The following is a 25,116-nucleotide window of genomic DNA, read 5'->3' on the forward strand; positions in this document are numbered from 1 at the left end:
AATACAACAACCGCCATTCGTCACTAAGTGGCGGTGACGTCACCACGACGCTTGTGCCAGGCTATGTGCACCTTGAGGCCACGTGAAGTGTCGAACGCCCGCTGGCAGGAGGTTACGGGGCAGACCCAGCAGGTACCACGGGTCGACCGACTGAGATGACTGGCTGATGCACCACCTGTGCCCCCTACTGTGCTAACCTGCTGTGCTTTAGCCACCCGGCGCTCCGCTCGTTGTTGTGAGCGTCGCTCCTCTGTCCTCCGTTGTTGTTGGAGGGCGACTGCCTCCAACTGCCCAGTAGCGGCTTTCACGAGACTCCTCCACAGAGGCCGATCTTGGCACCGCTGGTAACAGTCATCGGCAAATCCACTCAGCTCCACATCCTCCTGTACCACATCACTCCATCTCTTCTCTAGCCCGTGCCGCGCCCGTTTAGCCCCCTCGATCCTGCCGAACAAAAGCTGTTTAGGCATGCGGTGGCTGGGTATGCGGGCTACATGACCCAGCCAACGCAGCCATGCCTGCCGGAGGAGCTCACCGATGGGACCTTGCCCAGATCTTTCAAGGATTTGTGAGCTTCTCACACAGTCCAGCCTGGTTAAACACAGGATGGATCGTAGGCAGGCCAGCATAAATGTTTCTAACCGGCGAAGATGTTCCATTAGGGGGGTCCACGTTTCGCAAGCGTAGAGAAGGGAGGGAATGACTGTGTCTGAGAACACCTGAAGCTTCGTGCGACGTGACGGACCAGGTAGCTTCCACACAGCGTTACGCAACCGAATAAATGGCGCTCGACTGATTCGGAGTGAGACCTTTGCTGTCAAACCGGAGCTAGTCATGAGCACACTGCCCAGGTATGAGAAACTCTCCACTTTCTCCACAACTGCCCTATCACTAATTGGGAGTTGTGGGGGTGGAGTGTCCGATGGTACAACATACTCAGGCAGGTGCTTCGTTTTGGTGGAGCTGATGGTAAGGCCCCACCTCTTAGTGGCAAGCTCCAGGCTCAGCAGAAGCACCTCCAACTTCTCCTCTGAGTGAGCAGCAATTACCAGATCATCGGCATACATAACATGGTTGAGCAATAGGGAGCCATCCCTTGACCGCATCCGGGCATCGATCAGCCTTCCATTGTATCTGCACCGGATGGAAATTCTTCCGGTACAGCTATTGAAGGCTTCACGAACTACGTGGTCGAAATAGATGTTAAATAATGTGAGAGCCAGAGGACATCCCTGTCGCACCCCAAGGTGAACAGGGTATGGCTCCGACTCCCGGCCACGTAGTTTTACCTGGGCCCGCTAACCATCATGAAGGTCCTTAATTATCGTGAGCAGATGGTCAGGGACTCCGAAAGCACGAAGAACAACCCAGAGCCCAGGCCTAATAATGCTTTCATAGGCCTTGGCCAGGTCAATAAAGAAGAGATGTAGGTCTTGTTGGAATTCCTTACACCTCTGCTGTAGCAGACGGACAGAAAATATGGCATCTGTGCTGGACCGCCATTTCCTGAAACCACATTGCGATGTCGAATAATCCTTGCCAGGACCTTTCCCGGCACACTGAGGAGTGAGATGCCCCTGAAGTTGTTACAGTCTGTGCGGTCCCCCTTCTTGAATAGGGGGACCACCATGGCATCCTTCCAATCCTGCGGAACTCGTCCAGTGGTCCAGATTGTTGTTATGATGTCATATAGGGCAGTCTGTGCACAAACGCCGCCCTCCCTCAGCATTTCCCTTGGGAGATCGTCTCTACCCGGTGCCTTTCCTGGTCTCAGACTCTGGATCGCCTTCAGTACTTTCTCAACAGATGGCACCTCAGCCAGCCACTCACAGGGGGTAACTTCTTCCAATATTTGAGGCACTGCAGCCTCAGCAGGGTCATCCCCACTTTGTGCCACGATGTTTTCCTGGCTGAGGGATTTCCGCTCCCCCAGGACCTTACAGAAATGCTCAGCAAATCTGCAAACCTGTTCCTGGGGGTCAGAGATTGGATCACTGTTTTTTCCCCTAATGATGGTAATAGGTGTGGCGCTGCAGGTTACTTGTTTGATGGAGTTAAATAGAGATTTGTGATCGCGGGTCATTGGGGTAGACTCCATCTCCTCTGCTACCTGCGACCACCACCCATCCTTGCAGCGCCTCACGGCTCTCCGAACCTCCGAGCGAAGGCTGCGGTAAGCCTCCTCATTCTCTGACGTGGGATGCTGCAGACGATGAGAGTGGGCCTGTCGCTTTTTCTCAGCTAGCCTGAATACCTCCTCTGTCAGCCAGGGTCTCTGGTGAGGTCTGGACCATGTGCCCAAAGTAGCCATTGCAGCTGCATGAGCCACAGTCCTAAACCTCGCCCATTTACCCTCGACATCAGGGGGAATGGGGGACGATGCCAACCCCAGTCGCAAGCAATGATGAAATTCTCGCTTGCAGCTTTCATCAGTTATTCTTTGGGTCTTTCGGTAAAGTCACATAGATAGGTAAAAAGAAAAACTACGACGTTTCGATCACAACATAAGCGATCGAAACGTCGTAGTTTTGTTTATTTTATTATTTTTTGAACCTATCTACGTTGCTTTACCGAAAGACCCAAAGAATAGGACAAATTGCAGTTACGAAAGCTTTAAGTCAAGATTTCATCAGCTAGCTGAGACCATGCCACTATGGGTTTGAATGGGGTCCTGCCATTCTTTCGCCTGCCATTCTTCCACTGGAGTGGAAGAATGGCAGGCGCATCTTACAGATGACAAGTCGATGGCCAGTGGGCAGATCAGTTCCACGGTAGGTCCTGGTGTCAAGGACATGGGCCCACATCTGCTGTTCCATCACTATGCAGTCCAGCAGATATTCTTGCTTGGACCCGGCATGCATCCATGATGTTGTGTGGATGCGCCGATGCCGGAACAGCGTTTTGGTAATTACAAGCCCATGGGCTGCACAAAAATCTAACAGCCTCCTGCCGTTGTTATTGAGATGATATGGCCCATGCCTTCCAATCACTCCAGACCAGGTGCCAGCATCATGACCAACTTGGGCATTGAAGTCACCCAACAAGATGACTCTATCCCGAGGGACCACTTTAGCTAGCACCTGTGACAGGAAGTCATAGGAGGCATCTGACTCATCGGCCTTGCCTGCATCCCTCCACGGATGTTCGTCTTCGGTGGGGGCATAAGTAACCACGACCACCACTCATCGCCTCTGGTTGATGGGAAGGCGAGCCCAAAGTAGCCTGGGGCTTACAGCTTCCCACACCTCACCACCATGCTCACACACCCCCTTCATTCTTTTGTTCAGAAGAAGAGCCACTCCCTGTTGTTTGGCAGTCTCCTGCCCCGATTAGAGGACTGTCCACCCCTCATGGTGGCAGGAGCCAGAGCCGGTCCACCGGACCTCCTGAATATCACAGAGATCCAGGCGGTACCGGTCCAACTCCCGTCAGAGGAGTGGCGGCCTCTCCTCCGCAGTGAGCCGTCGAACATTCCACGTGGCCACCCATAATGGTGTCCACACATATATACACACGCACACGTACATATGGGAGCGGTTGTGCTGTGGTTAACGCCCTGCGCTACTAAACTATGTCGGCCATCACTGGTGCTCGCTCACAGCACTTGCCCCTACAGCCTGCTAAAGGCAACACGGGGGATATTTATCTTTGTGGGAGACGACGGAGGCCGTCTATCATGAGCAAGCTGCGCGGTTTAATCAGACCGGGTTGCTCTCCAACCTCCGAGCCACCCGCGTTTGCCTCGCAGTCACAATGGCTTACGAATTCCCTCCGGGACTCCGCGACAATGAGTCGCACTGCTTAGTTGTCAGGAGGTTCCTGGATGTAGAAGTAGTAGGAATGACCCGGCTTTGCCCCGCGGGGGGCAAATATATTTCAAAAACTTGTATTCTCTTAAAAAACATAACATATACATACACACATAATATTAAGCTAGTGTGAAAGCTCGGCTTTCCATTTGTCTGTCCATTTGACTCTACAGTAGTACCTCCTGACTCTAAAGTAGCATCTAGTGATTCTATAGTAGTATCTACTCTCACTACAGTAGTATCTAGTGACTCTATAGTAGTATATACAGACTCTATAGTAGTATCTACTGACTCTACAGTAGTATCTACTGACTCTACAGTAGTATCTACTCTCACTACAGTAGTATCTACTGACTCTATAGTAGTATATACAGACTCTACAGTAGTATCTACTGACTCTACAGCAGTGTCTACTGACACTAAAGTAGTATCTACTGACTCTACAGTAGTATCTACTGACTCTAGAGTAGTATCTACTGCCACTACAGTAGTAACTACCGACACTACAGTAGTATCTATTGACTCTACAGTAGTATCTACTGACACTACAGTAGTATCTACTGACTCTACAGTAGTATTTAGTGACTCTATAGTAGTATCTAGTGACACTACAGTAGTATCTACTGACTCTACAGTAGTATATACTGACTCTATAGTAGTATCTACTGACTCTACAGTAGTATATACTGACTCTACAGTAGTATCTACTGACTCTACAGTAGTATCTACTGACACTATAGTAGTATCTACTGACACTATAGTAGTGTCTACTTACTCTACAGTAGTAACTACTGACTCTATAGTAGTATCTAGTGGCTCTACAGCAGTATCTACAGCCTCTACAGTAGTATCTACTGACTCTACAGTAGTATCTATTAACTCTACAGTAGTATCTACTGACTCTATAGTAGTATCTACTGACTATACAGTAGTATCTACTGACTCTACAGTAGTATCTACTGACTCTATAGTAGTATCTATTGACTGTATAGTGGTATATATCGACCCTACAGTAGTATCTACTGACTCTACAGTAGTATCTACTGACTCTATAGTAGTATCTACTGACTCTACAGTAGTATCTACTGACTCTACAGTAGTATCTACTGACTACAGTAGTATCTACTGACTCTACAGTAGTATCTACTAACTCTACAGTAGTATCTACTGACTCTATAGTAGTATCTACTGACATTACAGTACTATCTACTGACTCTACAGTAGTATCTACTGACTCTACAGTAGTATCTCCTGACTACAGTAGTATCTACTGACTCTACAGTAGTATCTACTGACTCTACAGTAGTATCTACTGACTCTACAGTAGTATCTACTGACTCTATAGTAGTATCTACTGACTCTACTGACTCTACAGTAGTGTCTGGCCATTTACAATTAAACTTCACGGCCGGAGGAAAATCGTGAGGACGTGGATACATCCCAGCTGGCATTGGAGGGGGAATACCTCTCAAAGTTCTACCGCGACGCAGACAGATTCACGAACCCTGCACTGCCACCTACGAGGCACATTGCAGGCAGCCTCGGCAAACTCTGGGGGGGGGGGGCTCACAATTCTCTTGGCGATTCACCAAACTTCGCCTCCAAATAGCGTCGGATCACAGATGCAGTCCGCCACCACCACCACCACGGGTGGGAGGGGAAGATCAGGGCAGGAGGGTTGGGGGTGGTGGGGGTGGGGTTGCACGGATGGGATGGGAGCGATAAGATTAGAGAGGGGAGAGGGAGGGACAGGGGGAGGGAGCGAGGGGAGAGGGAGGGACAGGGGGAGGGAGAGAGGGAGAGGGAGGGACAGGGGGAGGGAGAGGGAGGGACATGGGGGGAGGGAGAGAGGGAGCGAGCGAGCGAGAGAGGAAAGTCACTGAGTAATTACTGCAGTGGATCGATATTTTCAATTCGATATCCGGATCGATCTATCGCAAAATTGAGGCGGAGGGTAGCGTTGTGGTGGGGGGTCGGGAGAGTGAAGGGGTAGGGGGTAGGGGTGGGGGGAGGGGCGGGGGTGGGGCGGGGGTGGGGGGCGCTGGGGGGGGGGGCTACTGATTCTGCAGAGAGTTCATTTCTGGGGAATCGAATTGGGTGGGGGCTGTTGGGTTTGAGAACCCCCCACACCCCCCACATCCCCCCCCACCTCCACCCGTTTCGGGGCGGTGGTGTTGGAGGAGGTCGTGATGGGGATCGTGATGATGATTGTGGCGTTTGAGATAGTAGCATAGTGATGGCGATGATGGCAGAGATGGTGTTGGAGGTTTTGGTGATGGTGGTAATTATTGTGGTGGTGATGGTGGTGGTGTTTAGAGGTAGTTGTGGGGAGCGGTGGTGCAGCGGTGAGCGCGCTGCGCTGCGAACCCGGCGACCCGAGTTCGATTCCCGCTCACGGCCAACACTGGTGACGATTATCTGAACCGGTCCTGGGCCTCCCCTAGGTAAACTCAGCCTCAAATGAGTACCTGGTGCGGTGTGCAAGCATCGCCAATGGGGACACAAAAGCGGCCGCGGTGTTGGCCACTCGTGTGCCGTGCCGGCCTTCATAGCTGTTCGTTAACAGCACTTGCCCCAACAGTCTGCTCAGGCTATACGGGGGATCTTTGTCTTTGGTGATGCTGATAGTGATGTTAACGATGGTGGTAGTGATGCTGATAGTCATTGTGGTGCTGTTAGAGGTATCGGTGATAACGATAGTGACGATAACGATGGTGGTGGTGATTGATGGTGATGCGGTGAACACGTGACACTGAGACAGCTATTTTGGAGGCTGGGCGAGGTCCATCTCCACGTGGCTCTCCTCGCCGCGGTGCTCGGATCACTGCCGGTGGTTGCGCGCTCGGACCGTCGTCAACCTCGCCCCGTCAAGGAGCCCCGTGTCCACGGATTGAACTCGGATCCACTCACAGCTCGAATCTCCACCGCACACGGTTGTCATTATCACCACCACCATCTGCATCATCACCGCTCTTACCTCCAACACCATCGTATTCGTCGGCATCTTTACCATGAGGGTAGATTTGTAAACGGGTTAATATTTCTGTCGAGAGCGCTAATGACAGCGGCAATTAGGTAGGGGCTCCCCCCCCCCAACTCTCCGCCCCCCCACTCTCCGCCCCCCCCACTCTCCCCCCACCACTCTCCGCCCCCCCCATTCTCCCCCCCCCCCATTCTCCCCTCCCCACTCTCCCCCCCCGTCCTTCCCAAGCCCCCACAGCCACTGTCCTCACTTGACGCTCTGCTAGCGCACGCCACAGCCCATTAGCGCAGCAGCAGCGGCAAGCCGCACATCCTCCCGGCACGACGACTCTCCCCACCACCCAGTGGCGATGTTTACACACCGCACCAGGTATTCATTTGAGGCTGAGTCTACCTAGGGGAGGTCCAGGCCGGGTTCAGATAATCGTCACCGGTGTTGGCCGTGAGCGGGAATCGAACTCACCACCACCATCACCAACAACACCACCAACACCACCAACACAATCGCCAACACCAACAACACCACCAACACCACCACTATCAATACCACAACCACCACCATCAACACCAACAACACCACCACCAATAACACCACCACCAACACCACCAACAACACCACCACTATCAATACCACAACCACCACCATCAACACCAACAACACCACCACCAATAACACCACCACCAACACCACCAACAACACCACCACTATCACTACCACAACCACCACCATCAACACCACCACCAACACCACCAACACTACCCAAGACTGTCCATAGGGGGGTGCCGGAGGGGGGGGGTGCAAACCCCACAATGTCGGCCCCCCGCCGCCTTCAAACTAACCCGGGAGTATTCCATCTGACACGGTGACGTCTGAGCGCGCCATCCTCCCCCCCACCCCCCAAAGCACGGGGCACGGGGCAGCACCGCGCAGGGGTGAGGAGCGGTCGCGCAGTGGTGAGCGCTACGAAAACCGGCGACCCGAGTTCGATTCCCGCTCACGGCCATCAACACCAATGACAATAATGATCTGAACCCCGTACTCGGCCTCCCCTAGGTAGACTCAGCCTCAAATTAGTGTTAGACAAAGGCGGTCGGGTGTAATAATGGGCAGCGTTGCCCGGCCTTCATAGGCGCTACTCGCTAACAGCACTTGCCCCAACAGCCCGTTAAGGCTACACGGGGGATCTTTGGTGTGGTTGTTCTAGCGGGGTAGTTAGTGGTGGTGATGCCGTGGAGGGGAAGAGATGCACTTTCTGTTTCTCATCACAGCCTCCCACACGGGATTATTTACACACACACAGAGAGAGAGAAAGAGAGCGAATGAGAGTTTAAAAAAAATAATAAACCCTGCATGCAGGACCACGTGTTCAGGCGCTTAGTCGCATTGCTGAGTTCTTTGTTTCTTGTAGAATCCAAAGTAAACCAAAGAGTCTCCCCTGCTGGAGAGAGAGAGAGCGCCTGCCACTACACAAACTCGTCTTTAGTGGGCGGCCATACGAACGTGGAATTTCCACCGCTGGCTGAGGCTCCGGCCAGTGGTGTAAATCGCACGAATCCCAACGAGTCGAGGCGGCTCTCGCAAAAGCGAGCGGTGCTGAACGTCATCGATGCGCTGGGCTGCGCCCGTAGCGCTTGACAGGATTTTGCTTCAACCGTGGTCGGCCAAGACGGCCAGTGCGGTGGGCTGGTGAAGACAAATTGGGTTATTGACACACCGGCATTTTGTTTCTCTCTCTCCCCTCCCCTCCTGGTGCGATCTCACGGCCCTCGATATTGACGTCTCGTCGCCTGCGCTGGGTTGAACGCGCACGAATCGCCGATAGAGCGGCATCAATCCGTTAAACAGCGGTGGAGGAGGAGGGGGCGGTAACGATTTAAGGGGGGGGGGGTGTTTCGATCTGTCGACAACGTGGACGACTACAACTACGGGGGGAGGGGGGACAATTACAAACCTCAGCGCGAGATAATCGATGCGGGATCGGTGGTTGGGCGGCTGCGGCGCATGGGGGTCGTGAGAAGAAGTGAATGCTTTTTTATTTTAAATATCGCTCTGAAAGATTGAAACACGGGGAGATGGTCAAAGAGACGCACTGCCCTGCGCTGATTGTTCGCTGTTGACACACACACACAAACACGCACACAAATATATACACAAAAGTACACACAAGTACACACAAACACGCAAACACCCACACATACATACAAACACACAAATATGCATACACACAAGTACACACAAACACACATACATACAAACGCACAAACATACACACGCAGTATTATTCACGTGGCAGGAGGGAACCGGAACACCCGGAGAAAAGTCCATGCACGGGAGAGGGCAACACGCTCGATCCCCGTAATAAATGGCACCGACGTCGATGACCCCGCTTGCTCTGCCGCCTTTCGCTTGGCGAGCCGTGGGTACGGCTTCTCCTCGATGACCACGGGAATGGAGATTCGCGACATCTCTTCCGGTGATCCACCGACCCTCCCTGGATTCCGGGCAGTCACGTGCGCGACGCATTCAAGAGGCAGTGGATGGCAAAGAGCGAGGTTAGTTATTCTTTTTTTAATTCGAATAAGTGGAATAATTCCTCCCGACGTGAAATGCGAGCGAAAGAAGAATCGTTATACAACGTGGACAAAATCTACAGTCTAGTTTTCATAAAATAAATACGTGTATCAAACGAAAACAAGGATAATTATACAAGTGACGGTAAACATTCAAATATACATTTTCCCCATGCCCTCGTAGTCTTTTTTTTTGTTTATGTATGTACATGTGTGTTTAAAAGCAAACACAAAACTACATTTAATCCATTGTTCATATTGCATGGCAAATTATAAGCGAGTGGAACACGTGGGTGTGGGCGTGCGTGAGTCTCGACGTTCTGGCAAGGCAATGTCTGGAAAACGGTGGGGGAAAGGGGACTGCGGGACGCGAGCCAATCAAACATCTGCCCTACCCCTAACCCCAACCACGCTATACAACCCCAAATACCAGCCCGAGCCACACATGCCAAGCGGTCATCAGCCCTATCCTGAACCACGACCGCACCAACCAACCAGGCACTAGCCGTGACCCTGACCCAGCTGTGACCCTGACCCTGACCCAGCTGTGGCCCTGACCCAGCTGTGGCCCTGACCCTGACCTAGCTGTGACCCTGACCTTGACCCAGCTGTGGCCCTCACGCTTCACGGCGAGCGCTGGATCCTTCCCCCGCTCTTCGTGTTCGGTTCGCGCGTCCTCCCTCGCCTCCTTCTCAGCGCCGACACGGCACGTGCAGGAAGGGTCACGCGTGAGTCGGGATAACCGGTGACACCCAGCTCTGTCTTGTCTCTCCTTCTATGAACACAACACACTCGTCACTAACACTGGATGTGCCTTCGGATAAATATACAGGGGCTTCAAAATTGTTTTAACACTTCTGAGAAATTGCAACAACGCCACGTGACATGTGCTGCTGCCTCCGGGCTCTGGAGACCACGTGGAGAAGATTCCAGGCAACGTGTTGACAACGATGGCGAACAAGTGGAGACTCTTTGACTTTTGGAAGCCATTAACATTGCATTTGTTATCATGTTACAGTGCATTATCTGTTCTTTTTCCATTAAAAACGATAGTCCCATATAAGTGTTAAAACATTTTTTTAACTACCCTGTATATAAAATAACGCTTCGGACAATGGCCCCCTTGCATAGGATATAAAGATCCGTTGCCCGAAACGTCGCCTATTATGTTTTTCTTTTAAGGCCACGCTGTTTTGACGACCGTGTTGTGTTTGTTGTTGTTTATGCACCACTGCCAACGCAGCAGCAGCGGCAGCATGGCAACATAATTCGCTGAACACAGCGGCACTGTCTACCGTAGTGGAGAGGTATAGCCACCCGCCTACTCTGCCGATCTGCCTAGTTGACACTCATTTCGCATGGAACATTATCTGCAGCTCAGCACCCAGGACAGCTCCGGCTGAAATCAAGCCCCGACCTCCAGGCGTCTCTCAAACGGAAGGTGACGCCTCAACAACAACAACAACACAAGAATGTGCATCGTGATTTCTCGATGTGTATATATTTGTAATGTTCTGTACTTGTGTGTCCAGAACTCGGCTCAATGTCTGGTTTTTAATCACGTTTACCAACAGAGGAAAGCTTCTTATCAACACGTATATCCGTACAGGCCTTGTAGAGATTAAATTCAACCGCGCCACCAACCACTCCCCCCTATCAAGGTAATGCTATACTACATTAGAAACAACATTTTACTGGCTGGATGGAGGGACGGACAGACGGACCGTCACGTCCAAAAGACGTGTAGGCCTTGTTATTATATTATACTAATAATAAAATACACATTTTTTGGAAAAATATTGGCTTATCATTCGTGAACCAAGATGAGCAAATTCACCAACATTCAACGGTAGCGACGACGAAACTTGGCTGTTCAGAATGCAAGTTCGTTTTGAAGAGCGCGTGACCTAATCTGGAGAGCAGCTAATCAACCCTTAAACGCGGAAAACTGACAGCTCTGCGGCCACCGCCTCACTGCCGTCTGCGAGTCACAAAATCAGCAGTCAGGCTTGCCAAAGAAAAAATACAGCCGGGCTTGTCAAATGTTGAGGACTGGGTCTGGTAAGTCATCTCGTGCAGGCTGTACTCAACCATCACGCTACAGGCAACAGCAACCCACCACCCACCCACTCACCCTCCCGCTCACTAGCTCACCCACGCACTCACTAACCCACTCGCTCGCCAACCCACTCTACCACTCACTAACTCACCCGCTATTTCACCCACTGATTCAATCACCCACTAATTCATTCGTGCACACTCACGAACTCACCCACTAACTAACCCATCCAACCTCCCGCTCACTAGCTCACCCACGCACTCACTAACCCGCTCGCTCGCCCACCCACTCTACCACTCACTAACTCACCCGCTATTTCACCCACCCATTCACTCACCCACTAATTCATTCGTGCACACTCACGAACTCACCCACTAACTAACTCACTCACCCTCCCGCTCACTAGCTCACCCACTCACTCACTAACCCACTGGATCACCCACCTACTCTCACGAACTCATCAACCCATTCACTCACGAATTCACCCACTATCTGAGTGTGTGGGTACAGTGAGGGAAAAAGTATTTGATCCCCTGCTGATTTTGTACGTTTGCCCACTGACAAAAAAATGATCAGTCTATAATTTACATGGTAGGTTTATTTGAACAGTGAGAGACAGAATAACAACAAAATCCAGAAAAACGCATGTCAAAAATGTTATAAATTTATTTGCATTTTAATGAGAGAAATAAGTATTTGACCCCTCTGCAAAACATGACTTAGTACTTGGTGGCAAAACCATTGTTGGCAATCACAGAGGTCAGACGTTTCTTATAGTTGGCCACCAGGTTTGCACACATTTCAGGAGGGATTTTGTCCCATTCCTTTTTGCAGATCTTCTCAAAGTCATTAAGGTTTTGAGGCTGAGTTTGGCAACTCGAACCTTCAGCTCCCTCCACAGATTTTCTATGGGATTAAGGTCTGGAGACTGGCTAGGCCACTCCAGGACCTTAATGTGCTTCTTCTTGAGCCACTCCTTTGTTGCCTTGGCCGTGTGTTTTGGGTCTTTGTCATGCTGGAATACCCATCCACGACCCACGATTTGACGGTACATGGGCCCGTCCATCGTCCCTTTGATGCGGTGAAGTTGTCCTGTCCCCTTAGCAGAAAAACACCCCCAAAGCATAATGTTTCCACCTCCATGTTTGGCGGTAGGGATGGTGTTCTTGGGGTCATAGGCAGCATTCCTCCTCCTCCTAATCCTCCTCCAAACACGGCGAGTTGAGTTGATGCCAAAGAGCTCCATTTTGGTCTCATCTGACCACAACACTTTCACTCAGTTGCCCTCTGAATCATTCAGATGGCCATTGGCAAACTTCAGACGGACATGTATATGTGCTTTCTTGAGCAGGGGGACCTTGCGGGCGCTGCAGGATTTCAGTCCTTCACGGCGTAGTGTGTTACCAATTGTTTTCTTGGTGACTATGGTCTCAGCTGCCTTGAGATCATTGACAATATCCTCCCGTGTAGTTCTGGGCTGATTCATCACCGTTCTCATGATCATTGCAACTCCACGAGGTGAGGTCTTGCATGGAGCCCCAGGCCGAGGGAGATTGACAGTTCTTTTGTGTTTCTTCCATTTGCGAATAATCGGACCAACTGTTGTCACCTTCTCGCCAAGCTGCTTGGCAATTGTCTTGTAGCCCATTCCAGCCTTGTGTAGGTCTACAATCTTGTCCCTGACATCCTTGGAGAGCTCTTTGGTCTTGGCCATGGTGGAGAGTTTGGAATCTTATTGATTGATTGCTTCTATGGACAGGCGTCTTTTATACAGGTAACAAGCTGAGATTAGGAGCACTCCCTTTAAGAGTGTGCTCCTAATCTCAGCTCGTTACCTGTATAAAAGACACCTGAGAGCCAGAAATCTTTCTGATTGAGAGGGGGTCAAATACTTATTTCCCTCATTAAAATGCAAATCAATTTATAACATTTTTGACATGCGTTTTTTTGTATTTTGTTGTTGTTATTCTCTCTCACTGTTCAAACAAACCTACCATTAAAATTATAGACTGATCATTTCTTTGTCAGTGGACAAACGTACAAAATCAGCAGGGGATCAAATACTTTTTTTCCTCACTGTATGTTAAAGGTGGGATAGTGAGTGATTGGGTGGGTTAGTGGGTAGGTTAGTGAGTGGGTGTGTTAGTGAGTGGGTGGGTGAGTGGGTGGGTTAGTGAGTGAGTGGGTGGGCTAGTGGGTGAGTGGGTGAGTTAGTGGGTAAGTGGGTAGGTTAGTGGATGAGTGGGTGGATTATTGGGTAAGTGGGTGGGTGAGTAGGTGGATTAGTGAGTTAGTGGGTGAGTGGGTGGGTAAGTGAGTGGGTTAGTAGGTGCGTGGTTTGGTTCGTGAGTGAGTGGGTGGGTTAGTGGCTGAGTCGGTGGGTTGGTAAGTGAGTGGGTGTATCTGCAATCCACCAGCTCTATGACAAGGCAAGGGAACGGGCTGACTCACCGTCGGATCTCCTCTCACCGTTGCTCTCCGTTCGGCGGCTACGACAGAAAACGAGGAAGCACCTCAACCGAGGCCACGCCGCTTGCGTGGCCGAGACTCGTTCCCTGTCGCGCGCCTTGCCACCGCGGCCACGCCTCTTCTCGAATGTATAGACCACGGTGTGTACACAGAGATATATTTATATTAACACAACTATTCCCATGGATGATGCCACGGCGGTGGTTGTAAAGGTCACCCGATCGCCTCCATCTCGATCTCCTGGCGCGGCAGCTGAGACAACGGGGAAAGTATTAACCCACCTCTCCTCCTCCCACCTCCCCCGTCTCAGAATCAAAACCTATATTTAGACTTGAGGAATCCGATGAGCTATGAAGCTCTTTTTTTACATGCCCAGCCGTTTCTGTGTCCACTCAGCGCTACAGAGTTGCAGTTTTGTTCATGGGGTCACCTCGGTTTAGTTGATCGACTGGTCGCGTTGTGGTGTTGCCGTAAAGCGTGGGGTGATCACCTCGATGGAGGAGGAGGCTCGTGAAGGACGCGACTGGGAAGTTGGAGGCAGTTCGCTCTCCAACAACGACGGAGGGCAGAGGAGCGACGCTCACAACAACGAGCGGAGCACCGTGCGGCTAAAGCACAGCAAGTTGGCACGGCAGGGGGCACAGCTGGTGTGCATCTGTCAGTCATCTCAGTCGGCCATCCCATGGCAACCTGGGTCCGTCCCTTGACTGAGTGGCGAATGGCGGCTATAGGTATTGGTCATCTCCTCGTCCTTCCATGGCATCGTCTGCCCCGTGTGGGAGAGTGGAACGAGCGGGCGCGCTCTAGAGCAGAGCGACTCTCTGGAGCGTCCTCTACTGCAGGGCCCCTTCCAGCGGCAGTGGCGTGAGCGAGACGCTTGCGGGGCTGCACCTTTCCCGACCTTTCACTCGTGCAATATTGTTCTCGTTCCAAGTCAGTGGTTTTTTTTTAAGGATGTATGTACAGCATGTTGAACTTCTTTCGCACGGTACCGTGCCAACCGTGATAATCGGAGGTGCCCGCTGTAGTCGTTTTATTTTGCTTTTGCCGGGGGGACGTCTCAAAGCGCTCTCACACCACGGTAGGCCACTTACATCGCATCTCTTCTCAACACATTTGAAAGAGGTGGAGGGGGGGGGGGACACCCCAGGGGCAGCTGCTCCTGTGCGGCACGAGGTGACTGGCTCGGCTCCCTGCTCACCAGCGGGAGGTACGGTTGGGGGGGGGGGGGGCTGGGTGTAGGTGGGATAGGGCTTGGGGGGGGTAGGGCTGAGGGGTGGGGGGTGTAGGGGGGGGGGAAATTTCTGTCCGGACCGAGCGGTCGGGAGCGTTCGCGGCAGGGGCCCCCCTCACCCTCACAGCAGGAAGTGAGGCCTCTCGGCCACCCGCAGGGCCTCGTGGATGCCCTCGGCCGACAGGCGGCGATTGATGTTGCGGTAGCGGCAGCGCAGCACACTGCGGAACGCCGTGCGGAGGTCGCGGTTGAAGGAGGCGTAGATGAGGGGGTTCACGAGCGAGTTGGCGTAGCCGAGCCACAGGAAGGTGCGCTCCAGGCTGAGCGGCACGCAGCTGCACACCGCGTCCACCAGGCTCGGATCGGCGCCCAGCTCGACCCCCGCCGAAGCGGCGATGAGCCGAAAGCGGCCGTCCGAGTCGCCGTGCGCGCCGAAGCCGCCGCCGCCGCTCGCCCCGACTCCGAGGCCGTCGCCCGTCGCGCCCGAGGCGTTGGGCACGGAGGAGAAGGACGAGCGGCAGATGAAGGGCCGCGCCGTGGAGAGCGTGAAGAAGGGCAGCCAGCAGAGGGTGTAGGCACCCAGGATGACGCCGAGGGTGCGCGCCGCCTTCTGCTCGCGCTTGAAGATGGAGATGTTGCGCCCGTCGCTGCGCAGCAAGCGAGACAGCGTGGCGCAATCCTCCTCCTTGGAGGGGATCGCCACGGGTTCGGGAGGGGATCGGGAGGGGATCGGGAGGGGATCGGGAGGGGATCGGGAGGGGATCGGGAAGGGTTCGGGAGGGGATCGGGAGGGGATCGGGAGGGGATCGGGAGGGGATAGGGAGGAGATCGGGAGGTGATAAGGAGGTAATTGGAAGATCGGGAGGGGATCCATTTGGATTGATTATGGTCAGATTAGATGAGTCGATGGATTATATTTGTAGATTAATTTGCATTCATGATATTAGTCAATTCGTGTTCATTCATGAGCGATGTCGATTCAAGTAGATTTGTCAATTACAAGTCAATCAACTGTAACAGGTTTATTGGAGTTAGTGAGTTAGAGGAGCCGATTCACGCTCGTCCATTAATCGATTATCGAGGCGGTGGTGACGTGTTCCGAGCAGCAGCAGCACGTTCCGCCTCTTGGTGACAGAGGTTCGCGGTTCGAACCCAGCGTACGTCCTGGTGAACACTGCAGGAGTGGTTTAACACAAAGTAGTAGTCGGCTTCCGCGACCAATGTTATTCATCATAGAGGTTTGTGCGTTAGATCGCGTAAGTATTAACGCGTCGCTACACCCACCACTATCCCACATTTTAAAACCGAATCTGGAGGATGATTTCTCCACAACTCCCTGGCTGTCTGCCTGATGACGGTGGTTGCAATTACCGGCGAAACGTCGTACTCGAATGGTAAACCTTGTGGGTTTACTCTCCAACACGTAACCGGTGTGCTGTACCCGTAACGAATTGCCACGTTTTGTTAACGTGTCAAACCTCACTCACTGGCCGTGTGTCGGGTGGTGGCGGGTTTCACGACTGCGCATTGGGAGTTACGTGATCTCACCCAAACACCTCGGTAATGGACTGCGGGAGTAGTAGCCGTGACGTCGTAGTAAGCCGCTGCTCCGCCTGCTTAACAGTGGCCAACAACGATGCCAAATTTGTCAAATTTGACAAATGACGCGGCACATTACCTGGAAATGTAACGTTACGTTTTTCATGTTACAAGTGAGACAGACAATACAAACGAGACAGACAATACACACAGACAGACAATACAAACGAGATAGACAATATAAACGAGACAGACAATACACACAGACAGACAATACAAACGAGATAGACAATATAAACGAGATAGACAACATAAGCGAGACAAACAATACATACGAGACAGACAATACACACAGACAGAACAATACAAACGAGACAAACAATACAAACGAGACAGAACAATACAAACGAGATAGACAATACAAACGAGACAGACAATACACACAGACAGAACAATACAAACGAGACAGACAATACACACAGACAGAACAATGCCAACGAGACAGACAATACACACAGACAGACAATACAAACGAGACAGACAATACAAACGAGACAGACAATACAAACGAGATAGACAATACAAACGAGACAGAACAATACAAACGAGATAGACAATATAAACGAGACAGACAATGCACACAGACAGACAATACAAACGAGATAGACAACATAAGCGAGACAAACAATACAAACGAGACAGACAATATAAACGAGACAGACAATACACACAGACAGACAATACAAACGAGATAGACAACATAAGCGAGACAAACAATACAAACGAGACAGACAATACAAACGAGACAGACAATACACACAGACAGAACAATACAAACGAGACAGACAGTACACACAGACAGAACAATACAAACAAGACAGGACAATACACACGAGATAGACAATACACACAGACAGAACAATACAAACGAGACAGACAATACACACAGACAGAACAATGCCAACGAGACAGACAATACAAACGAGACAGACAATACAAACGAGATAGACAATACAAACGAGACAGAACAATACAAACGAGATAGACAATATAAACGAGACAGACAATACAATTGAGATAGACAATACAAGCAAGGCGGACAATACAAACGAGACATCAAATCACGTCCCAGAAGTTGAGAATTATTCAAATCACCGCTCGCCACGACACACACACACAGAGACAAAGATCCCCCGTGTAGCCTGTAACAGACTGTTGGGGCAAGTGCTGTTAGCGAGCACCTACAGACACACAACAAAGATCCCCCGTGTAGCCTGTAACAGACTGTTGGGGCAAGTGCTGTTAGCGAGCACCTACAGACACACAACAAAGACAAAGATCCCCCGTGTAGCCTGTAACAGACTGTTGGGGCAAGCGCTGTTAGCGAGCGCCTACAGACACACAACACAGATCCCCCGTGTAGCCTGTAACAGACTGTTGGGGCAAGCGCTGTTAGCGAGCGCCTACAGACACACAACACAGATCCCCCGTGTAGCCTGTAACAGACTGTTGGGGCAAGCGCTGTTAGCGAGTTCCTACAGACACACACACAGAGACAAAGATCCCCCGTGTAGCCTGTAACAGACTGTTGGGGCAAGTGCTGTTAGCGAGCACCTACGAAGGCCGGCACGGCACACGAGGAGGTGGGTAAGCCAACAGCACCACGCCCGACCGCCTTTGTCTCCCCAGTGGCGATGCTTACTACACACCGCACCCGTCTACACGCGGGGGGGGGGGGGGGGCATCAATCGACAGTCCCATTGCTGTCCAATTGCGTTCCTCCGAAGGGCTCTTTTAGTCCACGGTGCCACTTGAGCCCCCTCCCCCCCCCCCCCCCCCCCCCGTGGCCCTGGCTGCGTTCCTCGCTCGCCGCCCGGCTCGGTGCGGCGACGTTGAGCGCCGCGGTCCGGCGCTTCGGAGGGCAAAGGGGGGTTGGTGGATCACGTCGAGATGATGCGAGTGTCCGCGCAAACCTCGCCGGGCTGCGAGGTGACTGGGACCCGTGCCAGGTGACGTCACTGGCAAGAAGGCTCGTGAGCCCGGCCTCTGCGTGGACAAGTTTCTTGGTGGGTGCTGTTACTCTTTTCTCGGACTCTGTGATGGGAGTGAGGGGACGGTTCTCCGGGGTCCTGCGGCTTCCTCCCGCAACAAGCCGAACTTTCATCACTCAATGGCAAATGTCTCGCCGAGTCTTGAGACTCCGTGAGGCTGTTTGCTCATCACCACCATCGTCGCTGCTGTTCACCTTTCATCGCCACCATCATCGTCGTCACACACAAAAAAACACTCATCGCTAACTGTCCCCGGCCGGCCACAAATGCGCTGCACGGGAGCAGCGCAGCAGGCAACGCGCCTCCGGCTGCAAATGCGCGCAAGTGTTCGCTCTGCTGCGGCCGCAGATCGCACGCGTCAAGGATTCTCACCTCGCCCAAGGGCGAGAGGCATTCTCTCTGCGTGTCTCTGTGTCTCATCAGTGTGTCTCTGTGTCTCATCAGTGTGTCTCTGTGTCTCTGTGTCTCCTCGTGTGTATCTGTGTCTCCCTGCGTGTCTCTGTGTCTCATCAGTGTGTCTCTGTGTCTCCCTGCGTGTCTGTGTGTCTCCCCGTGTGTCTCTGTGTCTCCACGTGTGTGTCTGTATCTCCACGTGTGTCTATGTCTCATCAGTATGTCTCTGTGTCTCATCAGTGTGTCTTTGTGTCTCATCCGTGTGTCTCTGTGTCTCCACGTGTGTGTCTGTATCTCCACGTGTGTCTCTGTCTCATCAGTGTGTCTCGGTGTCTCATCCGTGTGTCTATGTGTCTCATCGGTGTGTTTCTGTGTCTCATCAGCGTGTCTCTGTGTCTTCCCTCGTGTCTCTGTGTCTCATCCGTGTGTCTCTGTGTCTCCCCGTGTGTCTGTGTCTCCCTGCGTGTGTCTCTGTGTCTCCCCTCGTGTCTCTGTCTCATCAGCGTGTCTCTGTGTCTCTCCTCGTGTCTCTGTGCCCCATCCGTGTGTCTCTGTGTCTCCCCTCGTGTCTCTGTGTCTCATCCGTGTGTCTCTGTGTCTCATCAGCGTGTCTCTGTGTCTCTCCTCGTGTCTCTGTGTCTCCTCGTGTGTCTCTGTGCCTCCCCGTGTGTCTCTGTGTCTCCCCGTGTGTCTCTGTGTCTCTCCGCGTGTGTCTCTGTCTCTCCGTGTATGTCTGTGTCTCATCCGTGTGTCTGTGTCTCATCCGTGTGTCTCTGTCTCCCCGTGTGTCTCTGTCTCCCCTTCGTGTGTCTCTGTGTCTCTCCGCGTGTGTCTCTGTGTCTCATCCGTGTGTCTCTGTGTCTCATCAGTGTGTCTTTGTGTCTCCCCGTTTGTCTCTGTGTCTCCCCTCGTGTCTCTGTGTTTCTCCGCGTGTGTCTCTGTGTCTCTCCGTGTGTCTCTGTGTTTCATCCGTGTGTCTCTGTGTCTCATCAGTGTGTCTCTGTGTCTCCCCGTGTGTCTCTGTGTCTCCCCTCGTGTGTCTCTGTGTCTCTCCGCGTGTGTCTCTGTGTCTCTCTGCGTGTGTCTCTGTGTCTCCCCGCGTGTCTCTGTGTCTCCCCTCGTGTCTCTGTGTCTCCCCTCGTGTGTCTCTGTGTCTCCCCTCGTGTGTCTCTGTGTCTCCGCGTGTGTCTCTGTGTCTCCCCGCATGTCTCTGTGTCTCCCCTCGTGTCTCTGTGTCTCATCAGCGTGTCTCTATGTCTCTCCTCGTGTCTCTGTGTCTCATCCGTGTGTCTCCGTGTCTCATCCGTGTGTCTCTGTGTCTCCCTGCGTGTCCCTTTGTCTCCCCGTGTGTATCTGTGTTTTCCTCGCGTGTCTCTGTGTCTCTCCTCGTGTCTCTGTGTCTCTCCTCGTGTCTCTGTGTCTCATCAGTGTGTCTCTGTGTCTCATCAGTGTGTCTCTGTTTCTGTCCACGTATGCGTCTGCGTGTGTCTCTATGTATGTGTACATGTACGTATCTCTGTGTGTATCTCTGTGTGTGTCTGTGTCTCCGTCTCTCTCTCTCTCCCCATGCTGTCTCTCCCTCTTTCTCTCTGAGTCTTTCTCAACGGGCCAATGGCGCTCCCGAATTCTCCAAGGTTGTGCGAATCTCACTCCGGCCAGCTGCCTCACTCTCCGGAGAGACCCCGGAAGTCTGTGCGTGCGAGGGGACAAATTTGTGTGCGTGTGTAGTTTTGTTTTTTAAACAGATGATTTCATATTCTTGGTTCTTTCGGTAAAGTCACGTAGAAGGGAAACAATGAAATAATAAAAATATAAAGCAATGAAATTCTCACCACGTTTCGACTGCAACACAAGCAATCATCATCAGGTGTGAAAAACACCAGCAAGACCATTTTCCTGCTGTGTTTTTGCTTGTGTTGCAGTCGAAACGTCGTGAGATTTTTTATTGTTTTATATTTTTTTATTATTTGATTGTTTCCCTTCTACGTGACTTTACCGAAAGAACCAAGAATATGAATCCCTGCAGTCACGAAAGCTTTAAATCAGAAGATGATTTTTTCTTTCTGATGCTTGGAGCAACGACGCAATTCCGTGTCCCCGGGTTAATATAATCAGGCCCAGAATAAATAAACGAATATCATTCACATTTTGTTGCCTAAACTAAAACAACAACAACGCTCATTTGTCCTTCTGATGTCAAAATCGCTCCTCGCGAAGCAGTGCAGTGGAGACAAAGGCGCAGCCCCGCAATTGCTTGCTCACGCCACTGCTGGCTGAAGCAATTATACAGGGAGAGAGAGGGGGGATAGTTGTATAGAGGCCAGGGTACGTTGCCTACTCTTCCACCTAGGTCAGACGTCGTTGGAAGAGGTGGGAGCATCCACACTTTACCCCACAAAAGGCGCGTTGCATGATTGTTGAACTTCTTTCGCAGCCTACGTAGCCAGCCGTGCTAATCGGATGAACTAAGGCGGTGGTGGTGGGCGAGGGGGGGGGGGGTACATTTGAGAATCTTTCCCCATTTTGTCAACTTCCGCGCCGGGAGATCGAACTGACGACATCTCCCCACCCGCCCCCCCCCCCCGCGTTGTCATTGTGTACCACGCTGGTCATTGTGTACCGCACTGGTCATTGTGTACCACGCTGACCATTGTGTACAACGGTGACCATTGTGTACCGCACTGGTCATTGTGTACCACGCTGGTCATTGTGTACCGCACTGGTCATTGTGTACCGCACTGGTCATTGTGTACCACGCTGGTCATTGTGTACCGCACTGGTCATTGTGTACCACGCTGGTCATTGTGTACCACGCAGGTCATTGTGTATCGCTGGTCATTGTGTACCACGCTGACCATTGTGTACAACGGTGACCATTGTGTACCGCACTGGTCATTGTGTACCACGCTGGTCATTGTGTACCACGCTGACCATTGTGTACCACGCTGGTCATTGTGTACCACGCTGACCATTGTGTACAACGGTGACCATTGTGTACCGCACTGGTCATTGTGTACCACGCTGGTCATTGTGTACCACGCTGGTCATTGTGTACCGCACTGGTCATTGCGTACCACGCTGGTCATTGTGTACCACGCTGGTCATTGTGTACCACGCTGGTCATTGTGTATCGCTGGTCATTGTGTACCACGCTGACCATTGTGTACCACGCTGACCGTTGTGTACCACGCTGACCATTGTGTACCACTGATCATTGTGTACCACGCTGACCATTGTGTACCACGCTGACCATTGTGTACCACGCTGGTTATTGTGTACCACGCAGGTCATTGTGTACCACTGATCATTGTGTACCACGCTGGTCATTGTGTACCACGCTGGTCATTGTGTACCACGCTGGTCATTGTGTACCACGCTGACCATTGTGTACCACGCTGGGCATTGTGTACCACGCTGGTCATTGTGTACCACGCTGACCATTGTGTACCACGCTGGTCATTGTGTACCACGCTGGTCATTGTGTACCACGCTGGTTATTGTGTACCACGCTGACCATTGTGTACCACGCTGGTCATTGTGTACCACGCTGGTCATTGTGTACCACGCTGACCATTGTGTACCACGCTGGTCATTGTGTACCACGCTGGTCATTGTGTATCGCTGGTCATTGTGTATCGCTGGTCATTGTGTACCACGCAGGTTATTGTGTACCACGCAGGTCATTGTGTACCGCAATGGTCATTGTGTACCACGCTGGTCATTGTGTACCACGCTGACCATTGTGTACCACGCTGGTCATTGTGTACCACGCTGACCATTGTGTACCACGCTGGTCATTGTGTACCACTGATCATTGTGTACCACGCTGACCATTGTGTACCACTGATCATTGTGTACCACGCTGACCATTGTGTACCACTGATCATTGTGTACCACGCTGACCATTGTGTACCACGCTGGTCATTGTGTACCACGCTGGTCATTGTGTACCACTGGTCATTGTGTACCACGCTGACCATTGTGTACCACGCTGGTCATTGTGTACCACGCTGGTCATTGTGTACCACGCTGACCGTTGTGTACCACGCTGGTCATTGTGTACCACGCTGAACATTGTGTACCACGCTGACCATTGTGTACCACGCTGGTCATTGTGTACCACTGATCATTGTGTACCACGCTGGTCATTGTGTACCACGCAGGTCATTGTGTATCGCTGGTCATTGTGTACCACGCTGACCATTGTGTACAACGGTGACCATTGTGTACCGCACTGGTCATTGTGTACCACGCTGGTCATTGTGTACCACGCTGACCATTGTGTACCACGCTGGTCATTGTGTACCACGCTGACCATTGTGTACAACGGTGACCATTGTGTACCGCACTGGTCATTGTGTACCACGCTGGTCATTGTGTACCGCGCTGGTCATTGTGTACCGCGCTGGTCATTGCGTACCACGCTGGTCATTGTGTACCACGCTGGTCATTGTGTACCACGCTGGTCATTGTGTATCGCTGGTCATTGTGTACCACGCTGACCATTGTGTACCACGCTGACCGTTGTGTACCACGCTGACCATTGTGTACCACTGATCATTGTGTACCACGCTGACCATTGTGTACCACGCTGACCATTGTGTACCACTGATCATTGTGTACCACGCTGGTTATTGTGTACCACGCAGGTCATTGTGTACCACTGATCATTGTGTACCACGCTGGTCATTGTGTACCACGCTGGTCATTGTGTACCACGCTGGTCATTGTGTACCACGCTGACCATTGTGTACCACGCTGGGCATTGTGTACCACGCTGGTCATTGTGCACCACGCTGACCATTGTGTACCACGCTGGTCATTGTGTACCACGCTGGTCATTGTGTATCACGCTGGTTATTGTGTACCACGCTGACCATTGTGTACCACGCTGGTCATTGTGTACCACGCTGGTCATTGTGTACCACGCTGACCATTGTGTACCACGCTGGTCATTGTGTACCACGCTGGTCATTGTGTATCGCTGGTCATTGTGTATCGCTGGTCATTGTGTACCACTGACCATTGTGTACCACGCAGGTTATTGTGTACCACGCAGGTCATTGTGTACCGCAATGGTCATTGTGTACCACGCTGGTCATTGTGTACCACGCTGACCATTGTGTACCACGCTGGTCATTGTGTACCACGCTGACCATTGTGTACCACGCTGGTCATTGTGTACCACTGATCATTGTGTACCACGCTGACCATTGTGTACCACGCTGGTCATTGTGTACCACGCTGGTCATTGTGTACCACGCTGACCATTGTGTACCACGCTGACCATTGTGTACCACTGATCATTGTGTACCACGCTGACCATTGTGTACCACTGATCATTGTGTACCACGCTGACCATTGTGTACCACGCTGGTCATTGTGTACCACGCTGGTCATTGTGTACCACTGGTCATTGTGTACCACGCTGATCATTGTGTACCACGCTGGTCATTGTGTACCACGCTGGTCATTGTGTACCACGCTGACCGTTGTGTACCACGCTGGTCATTGTGAACCACGCTGAACATTGTGTACCACGCTGACCATTGTGTACCACGCTGGTCATTGTGTATCACGCGGCAGTGGTGACGATCGATCGGTCCTACTCCCGCAGTCACACGATCTCCCCCTCCTCTCCCTCCCCCTCCTCCACACCCTACCACGGCTCGCACGGCGCAAGTCCCCGCTCTCGGATGTCAACAATCTGCGGCGATCGCCTCGCTCCTCATCATCATCATCATCGTCGTCGCCGCGGCGAAAGCGCGCCCGACGAGGCTTCAACTTCAATTTAAATTATCCGTTGCCCTGGGAGCTAATGGAGAGGGGCTGGCGGAGCGGGGGTGGTGGGGGAGGGTGTTAGAAAGATGAGCAAATGAGGATCTCGACGTTCGCAACGTTTTTTTGTTTAATGGGCCACCCATTTCCTACAGCTGCTGATAAAGCCAATTAACTCGTCATGTGCTCTGTTTGGGTAAACATTTTTTTTTATATAGCCAGGCCCCAAAA

General features: G+C 51.9%; 1 protein-coding gene and 1 long non-coding RNA gene across 2 annotated transcripts in view; both read right to left on the minus strand.

Moving 5' to 3' along the window:
• Positions 1 to 9,341: 9,341 nt before the first annotated feature.
• Positions 9,342 to 15,116, minus strand: LOC142924268 (uncharacterized). Its single transcript, XR_012941451.1, has 2 exons — positions 13,873 to 15,116; positions 9,342 to 10,137 (listed from the first exon to the last, which is right to left on the minus strand). It is a non-coding gene; the product is annotated as an uncharacterized LOC142924268 (long non-coding RNA).
• A 53-nt stretch (positions 15,117 to 15,169) lies between these two features.
• HTR7 (5-hydroxytryptamine receptor 7) overlaps positions 15,170 to 25,116 on the minus strand; it is a 32,896-nt gene continuing 22,949 nt past the window's right edge. The window contains exon 5 of the mRNA XM_032952445.2: positions 15,170 to 15,809. Within this exon, the coding sequence (XP_032808336.2) occupies positions 15,246 to 15,809 (564 nt within the window). The 3' untranslated portion in view covers positions 15,170 to 15,245. The remainder of the gene's footprint in view (positions 15,810 to 25,116) is intronic.

This window comes from Petromyzon marinus, chromosome 11, assembly GCF_048934315.1.
Source record: "Petromyzon marinus isolate PM22_M1 ecotype Great Lakes invasive population chromosome 11, UKy_Petmar_22M1.pri1.0, whole genome shotgun sequence".
NCBI lineage: Eukaryota > Metazoa > Chordata > Hyperoartia > Petromyzontiformes > Petromyzontidae > Petromyzon > Petromyzon marinus.